We start from the raw sequence: 22863 nt of genomic DNA, 5'->3' as shown, positions 1-22863 counted from the left end.
GGCTGGGATGGTTTGTTTACCTGCAACGTCCACAGGTTCGGCCGATTGCAGCTCCCACTGGTAGCGGTTTGCTGTTCCAGGCCAATGGGGGCTGTGGGAAGTGGCGGCCAGCACATCCCTTGGCCTGTGCCACTTCCCGCAGCTCCCATTGGCCTGGAACGCAGCCAGTGGGAGCTGCAATTGGCCGAACCTACGGACACTGCAGGTAAACAATCCGTCCCAGCCTGCCAGCGGATTTCCCTGATGGGCCGCGTGCCAAACGTTGCCGATCCCTGTACTATAATGTTTAGTGTAGAGAGCACCCCCATGAGTAGATGGTGCTATAGCTTTATCTTAGTATTAAGTGTGTGTTTCGTTGTTCTGACCCGAGGTTTTAACAGGATGTTCAGTCCTGCCTATGTGTGCTGGACTTGTTACTTGCAGTGTCCCAATAAATCTGATTCGGTAAGTGAATATTAAAATACAGTTCCCTTCAGTGTTTTTCCTGTGACAGGATTCTTAAAATAGAACCCATTGGAAACTCCTATTCTCTTTAACAGACCATTTGTTTCCCATTTGTAGTCCATTCCTGTTAGAAAGTGAAACTAGACTAGATTATTTTTGCTCTGTGTTTAGTTAGCCTCGCTGTCTGGTTCTCAGGCACCAGCATCTGATGGCTGTTGGTTTGTAGTTTTTGACAGTTCAAGGGAATGAGTAATATTTAAAAATTCCCCGTTTTCAATGAAACTTTTTAAAAGTGTCTTGAAAATAATTCTGTTTGTATTAGGGAAGGAGAGTTGTCTAGTGGTTAAAATAGGAGACTGGTACACAGATCTAATGGGTTCTAGTCCCAGCTCTGCCAGATTTGTGTGACTTTGGGCAAGTCCCTTCACCTCTCTGTCTGTTTCCCCATCTGAAATGAAATTATCTCTAATTATAGTTTTAAAAATTAATTTTTACAAAACCTAAATTGTAGTCCAAAAGTGGTTTAAGAGGCATAGGCTAGTGAGATCTGGCATAGAAGAGGTTATAATGTTCTTGTATAGCTCTGCACTGTTGTATGACTTGTACCTCTCCAGGACAATCTGCAACTCCCTCCCTTCCTTTAGGATACCACATCTTCCTCATTTATCTTCAGGCATCATCCAAGGAGTATACTTTCCCAGAAGGAAAGTGCTCCAGCACTCCTTGCAAGATCTTCGTTAGCCAAATCTCCCTGTTTCACAAGTGGAGGAGAGAGAACGCTCATAGTCAGCACCACTTTTGAAGCTGGGTTCTGTTTGGATTTCAGAAGCTTGAGAAGCCGGGGGAGAATCAACAGATATACAAACAGAATTCAAACATTTCCTTCAGGCATCCAGAGTGTGTCCAGAATCTGCAATTAATGAATCCAGAGCTAGCCTCCACTGCATCCAAGAACGTGCTGCAGAGGCATTCTCCAGCCCACAGCTTGCATGTCTGTTCCCCAGATGATAGGTCTTCATAACTCCCTTAGATGGTACCATACAGGAAGTTATTCTGCTAAATCAGAGAGATTGGCATGTGGCTGCAGGATAAGGCATTGAGGTTTGGCTTTTCAAAGCAGAGTAAGTGAGTTAGGTGCCCAAATCCCATTAAAAGACAGTGGGATTTGGATGCCTAATTCACTTAAGGCTTCACTGATGGGTGTGTCTATACAGCAAGCAGGATCCCATGGCAGCGAGTATCAGAGCCTGGGTCTGTGAGCCTGAGTCTGGGTAGGTGGTGATGGTTGGTGGTAGTTGTATGTACAGAATTAATGTTAATGAGGAGATCATCTAAACAGTTAGGCCAAAAGTTTGTGGTTTCTCTAAACATGTTTCAGAAAACCTAAGAAGTCTTTTTTTCCCCTGCCAGTTAAGCCAAATATTCCCCTACTCAGTGTTGTGAACCCAAGCCTAATAAGACTGAGCTATAATAGTTCAGAATCAGACAGTAAAACTGACTTCTAAACGAAGTGAAATGGACTGTTAAGATTTCATCACCCAAACTGAACAGAATGAAAAGTAAATGGTGGCATCAATGGAGAGGGTCCCCTTTGTAGGAATCTGATCAATTCAACAGTTTAAGGTGGTGACAGTTATACAGGCAAAGAAAATGTGCCCTTTATTTTAATACTGTATGGGCCAAATATACACCTGGTGTAAATGGTGCTCATTTACATCAGCATATAATTTGGCCCATAATTTCTAATTTGGTGGTCCAACACTCTTTTTATTTTGGGCGGGGAGAGTGGGTGAGGAAATGCACTTGGCTAGAATTGGGCCTTTGGATATGTGTACAGCTGCCATTAATGACAACGAACCCACTCCATGGATGTTTTTATGGCACATTGCCTCATGGGAGCTGTAGTTCAGGCCCCCATTTTCTCGTATGGACTGGGTTCCCTGAAGGATTATATTTCTCATGCTGCAACACACACTCCTCTAACCAAGCTGCGTGGTGCATCATGGGAGTTATGACTACAGGTGTATCATGGGAGATACAGCCAGCCAGGGAATCTGGTTCAGAGCGGGAGCCTGGCACATCAGGCTACGAGATGAAGTGTTTCAGGTCAGTTCAACAAATAAAAACTCAGCCTTTTGATTCACGAATGTCAAAATGTTTCATTTCAATCAAAAATTTGAAAATTCAGTATTTCAACTCTTATTCCCCATTTGAGACAAAAACAAACAGTGAAATTTTGGAATTTCCCAGGGGATGGACATTCTTGAATTTTGCTCAGATCTATTGGTGCTATGTAAATAATAACTACGTAACTCTATATCTAATTCATGTTCTTATTCTTGTTTGATTCTTTTTTTGCAGACCCTCCCAAAAATCCTGGATAAAGTGGCACCTGCATTTGTGATGAGCAGCTGTAGCTTCCTGGTGGAGAAGTCACGTGAATCAACAGCACGGGTAGTAGTGTGGCGGGAGATTGGTGTGTTGAGGAGCTACACAATGGAGAACACCTACTGTGGCTGCAGCCATGGGCTCTACAAGGTGAGTACCTATGTCTGGGAGCCCATTCCTATCCTCTCTCCTCTTATGGAGCTCACTTAGATTTGCAGTGCAGGGATGAGCAGTTGTGTAATGGTGGGGTGCTGTTTTCTTGCTCAGGAGCCTTTGATTTCCTGAGCCCTTCAGTGGAATGAACTCTGAAACATTTCGCTATAATTTCTTGCCCTGAGAGTAGAATTGCCTCCAAGTTTGTACTATAATATTACCATCAGACCTCAGTCTGCTGCCTACAGTGATATGCTATTGTATCTCCTATTTTGTAGCCTCTTTCAACAGTAAAGGAAACAAGGCCTGATTCTTCTCACTTACCCTAGTGTAAATCAGGACTTATTCCATGAAGGCTATGGAGTTATAGTGGTGTAAAACTGCTGTAAGTGGGCCTGGTTCTCCTCTCACACAATAAATGTTTCTTTGGTGTTCTGAACAAAGAGGGGTCTCCTTGTAATTTAACTAAACCGAATTTACTCTGTCCTACAGAAGCTATATTGGGGCAATCAGGAATTCCGGAGAGATGGATGCTGCCTCTCCTTATTAAACTTTGAACCTGATCTGAAGCTCCGTTTACAGCAGTTGTAAGCCTGCATAACTCCACCGGTGGCATGAGACTGGTGTAATGGAGTTCTGAATCCGGCGCTGTGGCACCAGTGATTAGCATGATGTGATTAGAACGATTTGACATCTGTGCTATGTATTGTAATCTTATTGTTGGCAAGGGATTCCCACCAAACCAGTGGGAAATAAAGCCATCATATAAATCATGAGACATTCTCAACTATATTTCAAATGACACCCACAGCTATGGAGGGGAATGTGTATTCCACTGCTTGCTCTGTTGCTTACACCCTGCAGGTGTAGCCTAAGTAAAAGACCCTGTGACAGTGGGCTCTGTCAAGCCCTGTCCTTTTTAAGGGAAGCTGATGGGCTGATTGTTTTAGTTTACTCTGAGCCTCCCTAGCTCAGGGAACACCAACTGTTTCCCCTGCTGCTGTCTGTAATGACTCTTTGTACTTGCTGAAGAAACTCTCTGCATCCAAACAAAACATACAACCTTAGAGTTTGTTCCTAGAGTACAGACATCAGCATCCACTATCAAATAGCTGTAAGATGAAAGAGCATTCTGGGTAATGTTATGCAAATGAGAACACCAGGCACACACGGAGCCATTATTATTTAGCACTAGACGCACTGTAATGAACTCATCCTGATCATGTCAGGCCCATGGGAATACCCAGCGCTTGGCCTTATAAAGATATTTCCTCTGGGCTACCTCTAAGAAAACTGCAGCTTTCTGCAGGTCTGGGAGGAAGTGGTGGGTTTGGGTCAGTCAGGGGTGCTAGTCTCTCTGAATCTGTATTGCTCTAATATCGCGACGTGGGGCTCAAAGGAGTGCTATACCAGAGGGAGTAGTGTTACTGATTCAATAGGGACACTTTTCTTTCTAAGTCAATACTGACTGTCATCCCAAACAGCATGAAGGGGGTACTCATGTTTGAGTGTTGGCTATGTGTTTTGAATGAGACACACACGCTCTGACCACTTGTGTCTGTGAAAAATCTTGTGGCATTTTTAACAAGAGTAAGGTTATTAACCCCAGTAATTATACTCTGCTGGTCTGAGCTCTCCGTTCAGTGTCAACTGGTGGATTCTTCCTCTCCCAAAACAAATAGGGAGTGTTGCTAGGGCAGAATGGCTGCCATGTTTCAACCCATTTCTGTCGGAGGGGGTCAGTGTCCCTATATGCAGAAGTGTTAATAAAGCAATTAGGGGTCCTAAAGGTCCTTCAGGATAATTACTAATTAATTATTTGTAGTAATACATTGCAAATTACTCTCTGAGCAAAGGATCTCAAGGATTTTGCAAACCTTATACACTAACAACTTTGCCCTCCAGTGAAGTGTAGCCAGGAGGAACTCAGCAGCTGCTTTAACAGTACGTAAGAATATAGAAGTCCAGGGCAGGAAGTGAAGAAATAATTGCAGAGAGAATTTAAGGAAAGATAATATAATTACCCAGATTGGCCAGAGCAGCACAACTACCACCTCCTTCTCCTAGGAAAAGTGCTAATGGATTTTTAATAAGCACCAGAGAGCAGAATTTTCATCCTACATTTTATCCAAAAAGACAGTGGATAGTTAGATACCAGGATGCCAAAACTCCTGTTGATTTCAGTGGGGCCAGGATTTCACCCAGATACCTCTAGCAATGCAGAGTGCCCTAGCACCATACTGGAGTATCAGACAGGATCATTATCCACTGAATCACTATGCATACCAGCTGTATGTGGTCCTTGACCCAACACTGCTTAGCTTGTGTGGGGTCTGATATGATCACAACTTGAGGTGGTAGGACAGTAATGTGAAAAGCCCTGTATAAATGTTGTATTCAGTGATTAGCTTCAGTGCATTTCTGTTGTTTTCTCAATGTCTCTTCTCTATTTTGGAGGTCTTAAGGGATACACAGAAATACCCAGTGTTGCAGGACCTGGACTGTCTTTAACCATCCTTTGAAGTATATGAAATGCATCTCTATTTTTCCCTCTGTTTTTTTTTTCCCTTGTCCTCACCCGCATCACTGAGCAGAACGGTAGGCAGCCAGCATGGGAATCAGAGTAATTTTACATGTGGGCGCCTGTTGCAAGAGAGGGAATCAAATCCACGTTTTTGTGACCCATAAGGAAGTCTATAAGCTATAAAGCAGGATAGAAATTTCCGTTCTGAACATATTGCAAATGATTTCTGTGTGTTGGAAAGCTCAGTCCCAGTTGGATCATGAGGTTATTATTCTAAGGTCATCTTTCCATTTTTTGTTTATCATTACCATTTATCCCAAAGACAGAGGACACTTAAATATGCCCACAGGGGCATTTCTTCCTTCCATCACGCGAATATAAATATTTTTGCAGTTTCTCAGGTTAAGGCAGCTTTAAAGTAGTTCCAATCATTTCTCCTCCAGGACACTAAGTGCCTGATTTGTTAGAATTGAAATGATGTATCATTTCTTACACTGAGATTTATTTTGGAGCTGCATAAATGATCATAAGCTATTACCTTCAAATAATTGATATCAATAGGAGATTTCCCCTTCTATTTAGGAATCTGTAATTAGGGTACTACTTGTTTTTGTTCTTTTGGATTTGGGTTCCTAGGAGAATATTCTCAACATGGTAAACCAAAGATTTCATTGCATAGTCCCATGTAGTACCCAAGTCCCACCCACCAAAGACTCTCATTAGAATCTGACAGTCCCAAAGCTCCTGGGTGTAGACTGAATAAATCATTTTTATAGGGCCACATTTTTCAAGAAGCCGCAATTTAGATACTAGTTATGGGGCTGCAATTTTGGACCCTCCAGCTCCCTTGTGTGAAAATGACACAATTTAGAGAGATACCTGATTTGCGGGTGTAATTTGTCAATTAGATATCTTCATCCTGTGACCTCTGCTCCCAATTAACAGTATCTGCAGTTTTGCACCCACATTTGATTATAATTAGAATCTGTTTTTTAAACCATATGACAGCAACCCCCTACAATTATATCCATAAACTCACCTGGACAAACAGGCCCTTCAATTTTTTTTTATGTTTTTAATTATATAGTCTCTTAATGCACCTTACAAACAGCAACTAAGTCTTCCAGCACCCCATTGTACCAAGAGGGAAACTGAGGCTCAGATGACTAAAGACACTTGCCTGTGGCCATATCAGTAAGTCCTGGCTGCCAGTCTCCCCATCTAACCAATAACCCATGCTTCCTTCCCCGTTGCAAACAATAAGGCAGCAAATTCTGCTCTCCTTGTTCATGCAACTAGTCCCTTTGCCCACTCTGACCACTAACTTAGTCTGTGTAGTTACACAGAGTGCTACTAGGGAGTTGTTAAAGGATTGGGCAAGAACAAAAAAGCCCTCTAGATGCCATTAAAAAAAGCTGCCCTAAGCTGCATGTCAATGGTAAGTGTGTCCTATGACATCAAAGTGGAGGAGGGACTGAATTAAAATAAAACCCAGTACTTCCTGGTAGTGAGTCCAGCCTGAAAGTTTTCAGGGAATGTTGTCTGGCTTGCATTAAAACTTACAACCCCCATTTTAGAAATGGTTAATTGTGTTAAAATTAAGAAAGGTGTTTGGCATGTGTGATATTCTAATAAGAATCAAGAGTGACCCCAACCTCATTTAAAAGTCATTTGACTTCAAAAGGCTGGGAATATTAAAGATGGTTTATCTCTGTTGAATCGCCCTGTCTCTGTAATCCATGGAAATGCAATAAGCCAATCGCCCTTAAGGAAGAGAAACATAAAACCAAAGAAACTATTGATCTTATCTGAGATTTTATTCAACCTAAGGAAGAAGAAGAAAAATCCAAACCCCAACTCTTTCTCATTTCATCTAGGTTGCCTGATGGAGTCTTATAGGAGCAGTGTCTCTATCAGAAAGTGTTGCTAAAAAAGGAGTAATGGATTTCAGCGGGGAATTCTCCCTCCCACTCCTACCTGTTTAGAAACCCTATGGTTGAAAGAGAAAAACAATCAGAAAATTGAAGAAGCTCATAACTTCATTGCCTCTGCGAAGGCTGAGTGTTTGGTGGACTAAACCAAACAGTCTCCCAGCCCACCACATGGGTTTTTATTGCAACAACCTCTCAAATATTAAGTTTGTCGGGACCATCTTTTGTTTGTGTGAAAATGAATTCTGTGTGGCACCTTTTTAAGAAGTTTTACCCATTCTGACCATGAGTCCTGATCTAAGAAGAGTCAGGTAATTTAGTCTCCAGCGAGCTATCTTTTGATACTTCCACAAGTTTCTCATAGCTTCCATTTCCTGCCCCTGTATATAATACAACTTTGCCATGACCATACAGTAACAGGCTATTCAATACCATTCCATATAGTATCATATCACAATTTATTATGCCATCCTATTCTGTTCCATGCCAAACCATACTGGAGACTATTTAGTACTGTATTGTACCATACTGTGTTAGTTAGTTCCATACCATGCTGTACATAAGACTGGAAGGGACTTCCTGGGTCACTGTCCAGTCCTCTGCTATTGCAGGCAATGCTCTTCTATAATCCTGTTCATAAATGTATTAAGCTCCATGTTAAAATTAATAAGGTGGTTGTTTGCCCCACTTCTATTGGAAAGCAGTCATAGAACCGTACTTTTTTAATGTTTGGAAATTTTCTTCTAATATCCAGCCTAAATTTACTCATGGTCAGTTTATACTCATTCATTCTTGAGCCAGCATTGTTCTTTAGCTTAAATAGCTCTTCTCCATCCCTAATTTTCAGCCCTGTGGTGTATTTATAGAGAGCAACCATATCCCCCCAAACCCTTCATTTTGCTAGGCTAAACAAGCCAAGCTCTTAAGGTAAGTCTATCCTGCACGCTTCTTTCAGCAGCATGTAGAATATACTGCACGCCCCCCTCCGCATGGGTAGAAAGAGTGGTGTAGATTGTGAGGCACTGTTCAGGCAAGTAAAAAAACTCCTGAACCCTGTGTGTATGTACCCTACAGGGCTCTCTACATGCCCGAGCGGGGCCTCCCCTTCTGCACTGCTATTTTTATCAGCATAGTGACACTGCCTCCTGGCCCTGCTGGAGTCTTTCCCTGAGGTGGGGAAAGCTCTGGTAACTCCCCATCGCTGGCTGGCAGTTCTCAGCTGCAATGGGGAAAGGCTCTGGCAGTTCCCTGTGTTGGGGAAAGGCTCCAGCAGTTGACCGTTGCTGAGCCTTTCTCCTCTGCCTCCCCCCGCCAGAGCCTTTCATTGACATGTGTAGCTACACACCATAGTGAGGACATAGCGTCTACATGTCACCACCAGACATATCCTCATATCTTACATGTCCCCACAAGAGGTGTGCAACATAGATGTAGCCTTAGGGCTAGTCTAAGCTAGAAACGCTACAGTGGTGCAGCTGCAGCATGTCTGGTGAAGACGCTCTGCCAGTGGGAGAGAGTTCTCCCGTCGGCATAATAAAACCACCTCTGCGAGAGACGATAGCTGTGTAGGTGGGAGAAGCTCTCCTGCCGACATAGCGCTGTCCACACAGGCGCTTAGGTTGATGTAAATTATTCACACCCCTGAACAACATAAATTATACTGACATAAGTGGTAGTGTTTACAGACCCTTTGGTCTCCTCTCATCAGATATGTTCTCCGTTCCTCTGATCATGCTAGTAGCCCTTCTCTGCATCGGTCCTGCATTATTTTATTCAGTATCCTATTGTACCATACCATACTATTCAGTTTGTATACTGCCCTGTATTTTTCAGCTCCATCCCATGCTAACCTTGGCTTACCATTCTGTACTGCACCATGCTTTCAGTACCATGCCATGCGGGTACAGAATTTTGCTCGGCATGTGTACATGATGGAGGAAATAAATCAGTAAGGAAATAGATTTTAGCCTTATGCTACTAAGGGCTGCTTATAAACAACAGGGAGTAACACAAATGAGTTGTAAAATGATTACAGATACCTTGACATTGCCCTTTGAAGTGGATTGTGCTGGTGATATAGATCGTTCTTTGAAGAGAGCCTTTGGGAGTGGAGAGGGAAACAGTTTTTGTTGCCCAATCTAATGCTTCTAACTTGGAGAAATTGAACAGTCCTGATTTTCTCATCAGACTTGAGTGGAAGAGGGAATAACCACCACTTCCCAGATGACTTTGGGTACAGGGATAGCAGTATCAGGCAGAGTGCTAACAGACAAGCGCTCGAGACTTCTTTGACAAGCCTTCAAAAGCTCTCTGTCAAAACTAAGATCTGTGAAAGACCCAACATTTCCATCTCACAGTATTTCACTGTAATAATGTTAGTCGCTCTCTGGGTGAAGTCACGAAGCCAAGTATGGTGGGTGAGCTGCGAGGAAGGTTTTAGGGTAGAAAGGGGTTTAAAAGACTCAGATCCTGATTCTCCACTTCTCTGCACTGGGTGAAGTCATTTACACTGGTGCAAAGTGGGTGTAAAAGGCTAGAGAATCAGAATAGTAGTGGTTTTCCCTCGCTTTGCACCGTTATAAATAACTAACCAGGGTGCTGACCAATATAGAATCAGGCTACAATAATTTGTAAAAAAGTAAAAGCAACTGGAAAGCTCAGCATACCTTGATTAAACCCTGGGAGTCTTCAGAAGTTACAAATGGCAACCATCACTGCTCACAGTGATGCCAGGAGCCACGCACGGCATGTACCATTGGCAGGGCTGAATTAAGACACAGGCAACCGTGGCATGTACCTAGGGCCCAGTTCATGGTGAGGGGGGCAACCTGAGTTCTCGCTGGTTTGCTTCAGGAGCCGGCCTTGTGGCTGTGGCGAGGAGGAGCAGCACCGGCCACCCCCTGCACACTCAGGTTTGGCCCTTCAGCCCTGCTTTCATGATGGGGGAGGGGCCCGTGAGGGCAAACTTCAGTGACCACCATTCACACAGGTTTGGCCCCATGACCCCTTCCCCATCACGATGGAGGGACTGCCAGGCCAAATGTTAATAGGCAGTGGGGCAGCCAGTGCTGCTGCTCCTTGCCACTTCTGTGCAGCTGGTGCTGGCACCTGGGCTTCCTGATCAGAGGCCTGGCCAGCCTTTTCTGTGACTTGTGTCAACTGAAATGTTTTAAGAAAGTATCATGCTGATGAAGTACCACAGGAATATGGCAGAGTTATGGGAAGAGCATCACGATGAGTAGTTCTGCCCCTTCATTAGAGAGGGACTTTTTTCATGATGATTCTCTTTGTTTCTGCTTTTTTACAACCAGAGCTAGCCAAATGATTCATAATGAATAATTTGTTCAGTGAATGTTGCCATTTTTTTTCCTTTGTGGGTCATCTGTGGGCAGCTCACAAAGTGTACCCATTATTTCAAATTACTCACTGAATAATTTCTGTGAGCAATTCTTGGTCTGATTGTTTAATTTGATATTCAACATTTGAGTTGCTTTGATAGGACTCATAGGTCACATAGTCTTGTTTTTTTTCCCCTGAGAGGATGGACATAACTGTAGGCTTCTGGGTGCAGAAACCGGATTTATTCATTTGAAATCCTTTTTTCCGCCACCCAGTATCTTGCAATATTTGCCAAAAACTGTTGTTTCAGCAATCTTCATGCAACTAAATACCTTTGCTCAGTATCTGTGGGAATGGGTGCAAAGAGAATGGGCTCGAAATCTTTAAAAATTCAAATGTACATTTTGTGGAAAATGTTCTCACAGCTCTGTCTGTGACTACCTCAGTTCATCTCATAGTTCATTTTCGTCTCTGAAAGCTGGTATTTATCTGAAAGCTGCCAAGTGATTAAAAAATTTAATCTTGATTAGTGGCATGATTAATTGCACTGTTAAACAGTAATAGAATATAATTTATTTAAATTTTTTTGATGTTTTCTACATTTTCAAATATATTGATTTGAATTACAACACAGAATACAAAGTGTACAGTGCTCACTTTATATTTTTGATCACAAATATTTGTGCTGTACAAAACAAAAAATAGTATTTTTCAATTCACCTCATACAAATATTGTAGTGCAATCTCTTTACCATGAAAGCTGAAGTTAGAAATGTAGAAATATGTATTAAAAAACCCTGCATTCAAAAATAAAACAATGTAAAACTTTAGCGCCTACAAGTCCACTCAGTCCTAGTTCTTGTTCAGCCAGTCACTCGGACAGACAAGTTTGTTTACATTTCCAGGAGATAATGCTGCCCGCTTCTTGTTTACAATGCCACCTGAAAGTGAGAACAGGTGTTTGCATGGCACTGTTGTAGCCGCCGTTGCAAGATATTTGTTTGCCAGATGCACTAAAGATTCATATGTCCCTTCATGCTTCAACTACCATTCCAGAGAACAGTGTCCATGCTGATGATGGGTTCTGCTCAATAACAAGCCAAAATAGTGCAGACTCACGCATGTTTACTTTCATCATCTGAGTCAGATGTTACCAGCAGAAGGTTGATTTTCTTTCTTTGGTGGTTCAGGTTCTGTAGTTCCGCATTGGAGTGTTCTCTTTTAAGACTTCTGAAAGCATGCTTCACACCTCATCCCTCTCAGATTTTGGAAGGCACTTCAGATTCTTAAACTTTGGGTGGAGTGCTCTAGCTATCCTTAGAAATCTCACATTGGTTTATGTTCTTCTTTATGTTTTGTCAAATCTGCAGTGGAAGTGTTCTAAAATGAACATGTGCTGGGTCATCACCCAAGACTGCTATAATATGAAATACATGGCAGAATGCAGGTAAAACAGAGCAGGAGACATATTATTCTCCCCCAAGGAGTTCAGTCAAATTTTAATTAACACATTATTTTTTTAACAAACATCATCAGCATGGAAGCATGTCTTCTGGAACGGGAGACGAAGCATGAAGGGGCATATCTGGCACGTAAATACCTTGCAATGCTGGCTACAAAAGTGCCATGCAAATGCGCGTTCTCACTTTCAGCTGACATTGTAAATAAGAAGCCGGCAGCATTATGTCATGCAAATGTAAACAACTTGTTTGTCTTAGTGATTGGCTGAATAAGAAGTAGGACTGAGTGGACTTGTAAGCTCTAAAGTTTTACATTGTTTTGTGTTTGAGTGCAGTTATGTAACAAGAAATTTACATTTGTAAATTGCACTTTCACGATAAAGAGACTACATTATGGTACTTGTATGAAGTGAATTGAAAAATACTATAATTTAAATATAATTTTTACAGTGCAAATATTTGTAATAAAAATAGTAACATAAAGTGATTACTCTACACTTTGTATTCTGTGTTGTAATTTAAATCAATAAGTCCATTTAAAAATGTAGAAAAAATCCAAAAATAGTTAATAAATTTCAATTGGTATACAGTTTAACAGTGTGATTAAAACTGTAATTAATCACAATTAATTTTGATGAGTAAATCCTATGAGTTAAATGCGATTAGTCGACAGCCCTATTATTACGCATGGGGGACTCAGAGGCATCTTTGAAACTTAAACTACCAAAAAGTCAACTAAAAAATTCCACCGTCTACAGCAGTGGTTCCTAAACTAGGGGTGCCGCTTGTTCAGGGAAAGCCCCTGGCGGGCCTGACCGGTTTGTTTACCTGCTGCGTCCTCAGGTTTGGCCAATCGTGGCTTCCACTGGCCGTGGTTCGCCGCTCCAGGCTAATGGGGGCTGCGGGAAGGGTGGCCAGCACGTCTGTTAGCCCGCGCCGCTTCCTGCAGGTCACATCGGCCGAGAATGGTGAACCGTGGCTACTGGGAGCTGCGAGCGGCTGAACCTGCAGATGTGGCAGATAAACAAACTGACCCGGCCCACCAGGGGCTTTCCCTTAACAAGCGGCGCCCCTAGTTTGGGGACCACTGCTCTATAGGGAAAAGCCTTAGTAAACAGCTAGACCTTGAAAGTCTGCAAACTATGGGGCTCTTTCTTACCAATAGGAGAAGCAAATTCAGGAGCTGTGGGATTCCACAGAGATTGTCTTGACCCCCAACAACCCCAGGAGATGTGGGGATAGCCAGTGAGAGTATCCTGGATGGTCTCAACACCCATGTTGGTGAACAAGGAGAGATGTCATTATGAGTCATGACCCAAACCACATAGGGCTTAAATGGTTTCTTCATAGTCAACAATTCAGTAATATTTACTAGACGTATTTCTAAGATGCTCACCACTGTTATATCTGAGCACCATTAATTTAAAAGTCTGTATATCTCAAGACAAAGAAATAAGACTCTCCATTATCTTCCCCTCTTCCCTTCCTCCTCCCCCGCTACCAACCCCTCTGCATAACAACCTCTTATTTAGGAGAGATCCGAATTGGGTGGTCTGTTTCTTCCAGGTTTCCCTGGATCTATTTTAGGAGAAGGCTCACAGAAAAAAGATGTCTTGCATTATGTTGCACCCTCCGTGCATATTACTGATCTCTGGTATTAGTGTATTCCACCATCCCAGGCCTTGTGCTGAGAACACTCTGCCCCATCCCGCATGATTTTGAACCTGCACCATCAACCTCAGATGCCCCCTCCAAGCCTAACAGTTCTGTGAATGAACCAGAGAACAGCAGTGCTCTCTTATTGTGAGTTTGACACTGTGAGAACAAATGGTCATTTTCTCAGGGATGCCAAATATTTCTGATTTTTTCCAGGAAGTTAGTACAGGGGGTAGTTGCCTGTCAACTGCCAAGCAGTGGCCCATCTGTTGAAGTGTCCCAGGGATGCCTCCTTGAAATGCATTTTGGAGAAAGTCCTCCCTTGGCACCTGCTGTGGTGGAATTCAGCTGTCACTCAATCCATCTGCCTTCTGTTCCCACGTTGAAAGCTTCAAGCACTGGGGGAATGTACCATTGTGTTTGAACTCAGTAGAATGATACTTAAAAGAGAAGGATGGCCTCCTGGTCTTCCTTTCCCTCCCTCCTCCCCCACACGCTTAGAAAACAAATAGAACCAAAAATTAGAACGGTCAGAAAACACGGGGCAAAACTATTTGAATCTCTCTCAGTGGCAGTGTCCCAAAAACATGACATGCTTAATAGTTCTAGACGTTTATGTAAACAAAAGGAAACTGTTGATTCAAATTCAATCAAGACTGAGAATATTTATTTTAAACTACATTTGAGTAGTTGAAAACCTGTCCTGTTTTGTTTTATTTTGTTTGTTTCCTCTGAGACATTGAGTGAAATTCATTCCTGATTTCATTTGTTGACTTCAATGGAGTTACAGCCAGGATGAATATGGACCTATAGCTTTAGGAAGATGCTCCAGAAACATTCCTGTGCTCCAAGATCTGTGCATGAGGAAGGTCAGGGCAAGGTCTTCAAGCAATCGGTGCACAGGGACTAGATATGACTCTGGATAGAGCTTGTATGGAAGGGAACGGGAACCCCAATGCTAGGCCCCTGACTGATGACCAAATATCTAGGAGAGACACTAGGTTTTATCCCTAGTCATGTACTACCAGAAATGGTTCCAGTAATCCATATTCAGTCAAATAGCATGGGAAAACTGTGTGAAGGGGAGGTCCCTGTCAAACTGAGGGATAGATGGCTCTGGTTAGAGCCAAGTACCATGCGGGCAGGCCCCGGGCATGCTTCCCATACACCGCGCTACTACTCTGCTTAAATATAACCTGCAACATACTCTTGTCCTGGGTTGCCCACAAAGATTGACTAGTGTACTTCACTCCCAATGTCTGTCTGGTGTTCCAGTTCCACACTCCCCTCTGCCAGTGCAGCTGAGTCCTGAGCTGCTGCATCCCTGTATGGAGTGATCAGGCTTTCCTCAGCAGAGATGTGCAGTCATCATCAAATGGTGGCCAAAATGTGTGGTTTCTGATACTGACAAATAGCATAATGATTAGGCTGAAATCACTTCATTCAATTCAATAGGCTTTGAAGGAACAAAATGGACACCGTGTAGAATCAAGCACATGGGTTTATTACGCACAGCACTGGCGGAGTGTCACCTTGCTTATTAGGTTCAGAGACTCTGCCAAACAATTGATTACAGCGGATTATATGGATTTTTCATGGGCAGAGGAAAAGTGATGAGGTAGGTAGTCCTAACCCCCTGGATAGGTCTAGTAGCAAGACAAGATAAGCACAGTAGCCAATAGTTAAAGATTATATAATGTCTCCATGGTTTCAGGTTAACATACAATTAGTACTTTAAACATACAATTAGTACTTTAAACAATGTATAAAGTGTGTTAGTATAAAATATATATGTTGAATTCTGATTTGGGGTCCATAGGAATGAAGTAGCCCCTCTGATTGTCCAACAGGTACATACCTGGGGGTTAAAACGGAAAAACAGAGAAAAGTATATGGCAATAGAAATTGTCCTTCAAATGGCTCATTTGTACTTCTAAAGGGAGACACTGGTATCTGGGGAGGGGAGGAGGATGCCATATCTCATACTCACATGCTTGAACCTCTTTCATAAACTCACGGTTGGTGTGGGGGGGAGCATGGCTACCTCCTCTGCCTGAGGATCAGACACAAACTTAATGGTCTTCTTTCATTCCTTTGGTCTGTTTGCAGCTTCAGATAAGAGCGCCAATTATTGTTCCCCATCTGGCATTTTGCTGACCAAGCTTATCTTAGTAAAAGCAAGGTTGTCTTTTGTTTGTCCTGCTTCTTTTAGCTAATATTGTTCACTGTTTTTACAGGGCCTCTTGGCCTCTTGACCAAACTCTGGATTTTTGGGCCTGTAAAAAGAGCTGACACAGCCTATACCAGGTTTTTACATAATGCAGCACATGGATTTTGGCCCTTCAGGCTTCAAGTGGTGCTGATCCTATGATGGAACTCTTTTCTCTGAGTCAGTACTAAAATTGACTTCCTGCTAAGGTCAGGGGTTAGAGTTAGTGAGGTGCTGAGGTGAGGGTGGGATATAAAACTGCTGACCATTTGGGGTTCTAAATACCACATGGCCCTTGTTATAACAGTGGAGTACATAACTATGTAGTCCTGGCCAAATTCCAGTTTGGATAATTATAGTTTACCTGAAAAATTCCTTTTGCACTTTCAGTTGGATATGGGAGTCTTCCTCATAACCTACCCGATACTCTTTTGTAGTGTTGCTGCAGTTGGTTTAAGAACTCATGTGTGATTGTATTTTACTGGTAAAGGAAGTGAATTCCTATTTACCCTGGACCTGCCTCACAGTAGTATTGTGGGGCTTCATAAATGAATGCTTGCCAAGTGCTCTCTTCCCATAAACTGAACATGTGAACCCAGGTCCCCAAGGAAGCAGCAAAGGTCACCGCAGGATTTGGAACAAACACAAACGAGAGGGAACAGATACAATATCAGATGCTTCTTTGTTGAGCATTGTGCAGCAGTAGCCATAGCATTTGTTGGCTGTCTCTGAAATGTTGTCTTTTCACTGGAATGACAGCACCTGAACAGATGCAGGAGGCATGCAGGACTGCACTGTGTGTGGGTTTTGCAGATGGCCTGTGGCTGCCATTCCAACCCACAAGCTGCAATAACAGCTGAGGAGAGGCTGCATTCAACCCCACAGCCTGTCTCTGGGTTTTCATGGGGCTGAATTCCACTGGGCTCCTGCTAGTCCAACTACTCAGTCTGTGTGCTAGGACAGAGTGAATTTCATCCAAAGAGGGCAATCGGCAAGTAAGAGAACAGAGGTTTCTGCTCACATTGTGACATATTACTGGGAAAAGAAGGTAAAGGGTCAAGGATGTCAGTCAGTAGTACTTGAGGCCTAGACATTACTGGGTTTGCAGAATCCTCCCTCTCTGTTCCAAACTAAATGTTTTTAAAGGGTGTTTCCTATAAAAACTGACTTAGAGTGTAAGATCCTTTGGACAGAGGCTGTGTCTTCCCCTTTGTGCAGTGCAATGTGTGCAAGGTCGGCATTCAGCATGAATGAAGATGCTCTGTCATGAGGCTTGACAATGAATGTTTATACTCCAGTAATACCTAAGATGGGGGAAGTGAATTACCCTCTCCTTGATTACTGTACTATCCTGGGGTAATACAAAGTAAAATCAGGTTACCAAATGGATCCAAGTTCAGAGTATGCATCTGCAATGGCAGAGCACAGTCTAAAGTCAGGGACAGTATAAAGCAATCCTAGAAACTAACCTAGATGTAAGCCCAAGGAAGCGTGTGTTTGGGGGGGGGGAAGAGGTTCTCATGTCATTCCATGCCACACACCCTAGTCCTCCAGTTTTCTGCTCCTTTAGAATAAAGATGCACGCCATAAATGGGGGTGGAGTGGGGGGACAGTGTCTGAAAGTGGCAGTGAGGTAGACTAGTACAGAATCAGACAAAAGCCTGGAAGACAGCAGCCTGCTGGATCTTAGCCAGGGCTCACAGTGGGACCTCAAGTCAGCCACTTAACCCTTCCGTGCCTCTGCTACTTAGTCAGTCAAGCTGGGAAATAGGATACAAATCAGGGCTTGGCTGAGAAGTTGATGCTGTACCTCAGCCCGGCTTTCCTGGGTAGACATATGTTCTGAAAAGGGAAAACAATGGACCTGAACCACAAAGAGATACAAACTCAGCTGGCTCTGCTTTTTGGAGCCAACTTCAAAGCTCTCTCAACAAATTGGACAATTGGGCCAAAAGAAAACTGATGAGTTTCAACAAGGACAAGTGCAGAGTCCTGCATTTAGGAAGGAAGAATCCTATGCACTGCTACAGGCTGGGGACCGACTGGCTAAGCCGCAGTTCTATAGAAAAGGACCTGGGGATTACAGTGGACGAGAAGCTGGATATGAGTCAGCAGTGCGCCCTTGTTGTTAAGAAGGCCAGCAACATATTGGGCTGTATTAGTAGGAGCATTGCTGGCAGATTGAGGGAAGTGATTATTCCCCTCTGTTCAGCACTGATGAGGCCACACCTGGAGTATTGCATCCAGTTTTGGTCCCCCCACTACAGAAGGGATGTGGACAAATTAGAGAGACTCCAGCGGAGGGCAACGGAAATGATTAGGGGGCTGGGGCACATGACTTACGAGGAGAGGCTGAGGGAACTGATGTTATTTAGTCTGCAGAAGAGAAGAGTGGGGGGTGGGATTTGATACCAGCCTTCAACTACCTGAAGGGGGGTTCCAAAGAGGATGGAGCTAGGCTGTTCTCAGTGGTGGCAGATGGCAGAACAAGAAGCAATGGTCTCAAGTTGCAGCGGGGGAGGTCTAGGTTGGATATTAGGAAACACTATTTCACTAGAAGGGTGGTAAAGCATTGGAATGGGTTACCTAGGGAGGTGGTGGAATCTCCATCCTTAGAGGTTTTTAAGGCTCATCTTGACAAAGCCCTGTCTGGGATGATTTAGTTGGTGTTGGTCCTGCTTTGAGCAGGGGATTGGACTACATGACCTCCTGAGGTCTTTTCCAACCCGAATATTCTATGATTCTCATTAAGTATAACCTCAGGACCTCTGCTCTCCTTGCTTGCTAAACAAAAGGCCTGACTCAACAGAGACCCCTTCAGTGGGAGCAGCACATCTTAATCAGTTCCTTCATCTCCTCTGCTGATGTGTTCCTGGGTCTCAACCGGCCCCAAACTAGAGAATGAATCCCCCACCGTATGATTAAATTACAGCACAATAAACAACAACTACAGGGATGGGATCATGATAGATCTGAATCCGTGGAGCTGAGAAGCCTGGCTGGATTCAGAATAATGAAGCAGCACTCTCCCCCATGCTGATTGGAACAGCTTTCTCAGCACTGCCATCAGCCCCTCCTCTTTTGGAATCAACCTCTGGGCTCTCATTCCAGCAAATCCCTTCAACCTTCTTCTCCCCTTTGTCCAGTTAATGCGGTTACTGTTTGCTAAGGGGCATTAGGCTGTAGGACACAGTGAGCCTCTTGTGGGCAGAGAGGTGGGAAAGGGACATTGCCTCTGCTCCTTCCTACCCCTGAATCCTGGAAGATTTTGGTTTGAATTGAATTTTGTTGTGATTTTGGGGGGCTAATTTTAACATTGAAGCAAACAATAAAAAATACAAAAAGCTAAACTATGTACAGCTTGTCTATGTTACCAACTGCTGCTCATTTCCCAGGGATTGCAAATAAAGATATGCAATTATGCACCCTTACACCTTGTCAAAGCTGCAAGAGTAGACAATACAAAACCTGGCACTATTATTTAGACATTTTGATAACAAAACAAAAGACACATAAAAATAGGCAGAAAAGGGAAGGAGGGGACTAAGTGAGGGCCAGCACAGGAAGAGGGAGGGAAAAAGTGGAGAGAACAGGAGGAATGGAAGTTTGGCATTATCTGAGGTATCTCAGCATTCTTTATCCAAATGTATGAAAAAACAGGGCCCAAATTTCTTCAAATTCATATAATTGGTCTTTATGTTGATAAGCTATTATTTCTGGTGCTGCTAACTCAAATAGATCTGAATGCTATTGCTCTGCTCTGGGCATAAGCCTGCTCCTCCATTTTCATAAAATCATACACTTGGTCGTCATAGTGGCCCTCATGAACCAAGTTTGTGGCGAAGTTAAACCCAGCATAGTAGGTACATAATCTAGGTTATAATTTTCACGTGAGGTTTGGTTACTGAAGGCATGCACTAACTCCCTTTCCCACACTTCACAAAGAACTCCAGACCAATGGATTCCTCTTTATTACCAAAGCATCCATAGTAGACATGGGCCTGGGGAGTTTATGAAGCATTTCCAAGGTTCCCAGTAGCTCTCTGGTAGTCTGAGGGCATCTGGACCAAGCTGATACATTAGCAAATGTCACTTGTAAATACTGCCACTCCGCTGAGGCTGTGTTGCTTTAGTGTTAGAAAAGAGACAAAACCCACATCCTAGACTAACTGGGAAATCCATATGGTGCCCTGGTTCAGCCAGTTCTTCCAAATTATAGCCCTCCCCCCCACCCCCAAGTTTGCAAGTCTGGGTTACCCCAGATAGGTGATTTTGCATGAAAGCGAGGATGAAATTGGTACCTCTTAGCTAGGATAGCTCAGACACTTCATACAGCCACCACTGACTTTACCTTATTTTTCTCCATCGGACAAAAAGAGGCACCGAGCAGACCCGCAGGGGGAATTGGATGCATTAACATCCATTCCGTTTCCACCCATGTGGACATAAGGGTTTTAGCATGCTGGAACCAGTTTGACATCAGTGACATGGTAAAAGGGATAATAGTAATTTTGGGAGCCCAAACACCACCTGGGCTGTGTGGAGCTGGAGTTTTTTAAGTGGTAGCCATGAGCATTGACCAAGACTGCACAGAAGGCTCTAATACAGGTAGATCACTTAGAATACAGAGGAGCATAGGCAGAATATTCTTTTGGCATCACTATTAACAGTGCAATTGGCCTGTAATTGCAACATTGTATGACCTCTCTTCCTGGTTTAGGAATAACTGATAGTAGGGCTTCCCTCCTTTTGTAATGTATGTTAAACAATAATGTCTTTCCATCACTCTAAGGACCTCTTCCCTCAGTCTCCTCCTTCCTGCCCTAGCTGGTGGTTTACTGCAAGGGCTATTCTGCCTTTTGACATGACAAGCTGGCCTCTGGGAAGAATGCATCAGGTATGGTCTTAGAGCAGAGCATGGAACTGGATCCCTAGATGGTTGTACAAGGAGAGAGTGGACATGGAGAGAGGCTGAAGGGAGTCAGAAGTTCTAATGTTTAATACATTCTACTGATATGGAACAGGAAGGGCCACAGTTTATTGATCAAAACAAAAGGTTCCTTTCCATCTAGGGATTTAGCACCCAATCTCCCAACCTTGCAAGTATGAGAGACCAGGAGTTAGAGAGCAAATCCAGGTATCTTCTGCAGCACTGCAGACCTCCAAGCATTAGGATGCTTCCGTCCCCAGAAGAGTAAATGTGTGTGAAGTGAATCCTGGTTCCTTGGATAAAAGGGGTCACTTGAAGAAGATCCAGGAGGAAATGCATTCATGGCTCTGTAGAAGAGTAAATCTGTGAATTAGAAGAATAGAGACTGTGTTTTGCTGGGGAATAGGACAGGAGTTGATACATGGCCACCATACTATCCATTCACCAGCTAAGTGCTGCTACTTGGGTGTGGGGGGGATTATTAAGTACTCAGAACCAACATTTGCATGGGCAGGCATACAAAATCGATAAGCACTGTCACACTGACATGATTGAGGGGAAGCAACTAGGCATGCACATGAAGAAAGAACATTCTCCTCTGCTCTTAGATTTAAAAATGTTTCCCTGCAGTGCTTGGAGACTAGAATTGTGCTAGCATGTAAAAAACAGAAAGTGAAACTGACTACCATTGGATCATTGGGCTTGCCTGGGTGTAACTGAGGGCAGAATTTGGCTCCAAATGGGAAACTAACTATAATTCGATCTAATTTCACTGTCCAAACGGTTAGAACAAATGGAAAACCAACAGCATAAATGAAGCAATTTAGATGTTTAAATATTATTTCAGTTTTACTAATGCTATGTGTTAGTAGTGACACAAGTAACGTGTCTGTGTGTGCATGCATATATATTATTTATGTGAGTGAAACTGTTTTCAAGCCTACTAGATCGGTTTGAGTGGCATGACCTTGAATGTCATGGGTTTGCATTCTACTTAGGAGAGACTATTGGGAAGGTGTAAGACACAGAGAGGGGACAAAGAAATTCTAATGAAAAATTAACTGCTTTATTTTGATAGTGTCCCTTTAAATGTCCAAATATCATTTCACATTATCCTTTCAAGTTTCCTGTGGAATTACAGCAGCTAGCTTTTTGATTTCTGACGTCTCTCTTGCTCATTAATCTGGCCCCGTGTGGATTTATTGTACAAATCTATTTGGCAGCTGAAAATTGCCGTTTGATGAAGCTCATAGTCTAATCATGAACTCCTCAGGCATGGGAAATAAGAATGGTGAGGTAGCGAAAGCAGGGACTAAAAGAACAGCGTTCGTGTTTCACTCTGCCTGGATTTTAGAGGCATCTAAATTTCAAAGCATTTTCTACATATGATTTTCTGAGAGGATAGATTTCCCTCCTCTTAGGGATCTTAGAATTTGCCAGGCTGGATCACACCACTAGTCCATCTATTCCGGTATCCTGCTTCCTCCAAGGGCCAAATACTTGATAGTTCAGAAGAAGTCAAAACTGTCCATAATACAACTGATTAATTATGCTAAGACATGGGAGGGGAATAATCCTTCCTGTCCTTCCCTTCCACTTGTGCCCTTCAGTGTGAGGCTTGATCATCACTATTGCAATTGTGGACTAATAAATTACCAGTATCGTTAGTGGCTGTGCAATGATCTGCCCTTTTATAATCCTTTCAGAGGGTTGACCTTGTGGCCCCCTGCAGCAGTGAATTCCACAGGTTGGCATACGCCATGCAGTTAACTTTTATTTTTGCTCCTAGCCTGTACAGCCGGACATGAGTACTAAATTGCCAGCATTTT

General features: G+C 43.2%; 1 protein-coding gene across 1 annotated transcript in view; it reads left to right on the top strand.

The window, feature by feature from the left end:
• Positions 1-22863, top strand: part of AGBL1 (AGBL carboxypeptidase 1) — a 356531-nt gene that overhangs the window by 194410 nt on the left and 139258 nt on the right. The window contains exon 19 of the mRNA XM_073304655.2: positions 2806-2982. Coding sequence (XP_073160756.1) covers positions 2806-2982 — 177 coding nt within the window. The remainder of the gene's footprint in view (positions 1-2805; positions 2983-22863) is intronic.

This window comes from Lepidochelys kempii, chromosome 10, assembly GCF_965140285.1.
Source record: "Lepidochelys kempii isolate rLepKem1 chromosome 10, rLepKem1.hap1, whole genome shotgun sequence".
NCBI classification, from domain to species: domain Eukaryota; kingdom Metazoa; phylum Chordata; order Testudines; family Cheloniidae; genus Lepidochelys; species Lepidochelys kempii.
The sequence above is the reverse complement of the archived record's forward strand: the minus strand, read 5'-3'. Positions and strand labels throughout refer to the sequence as shown.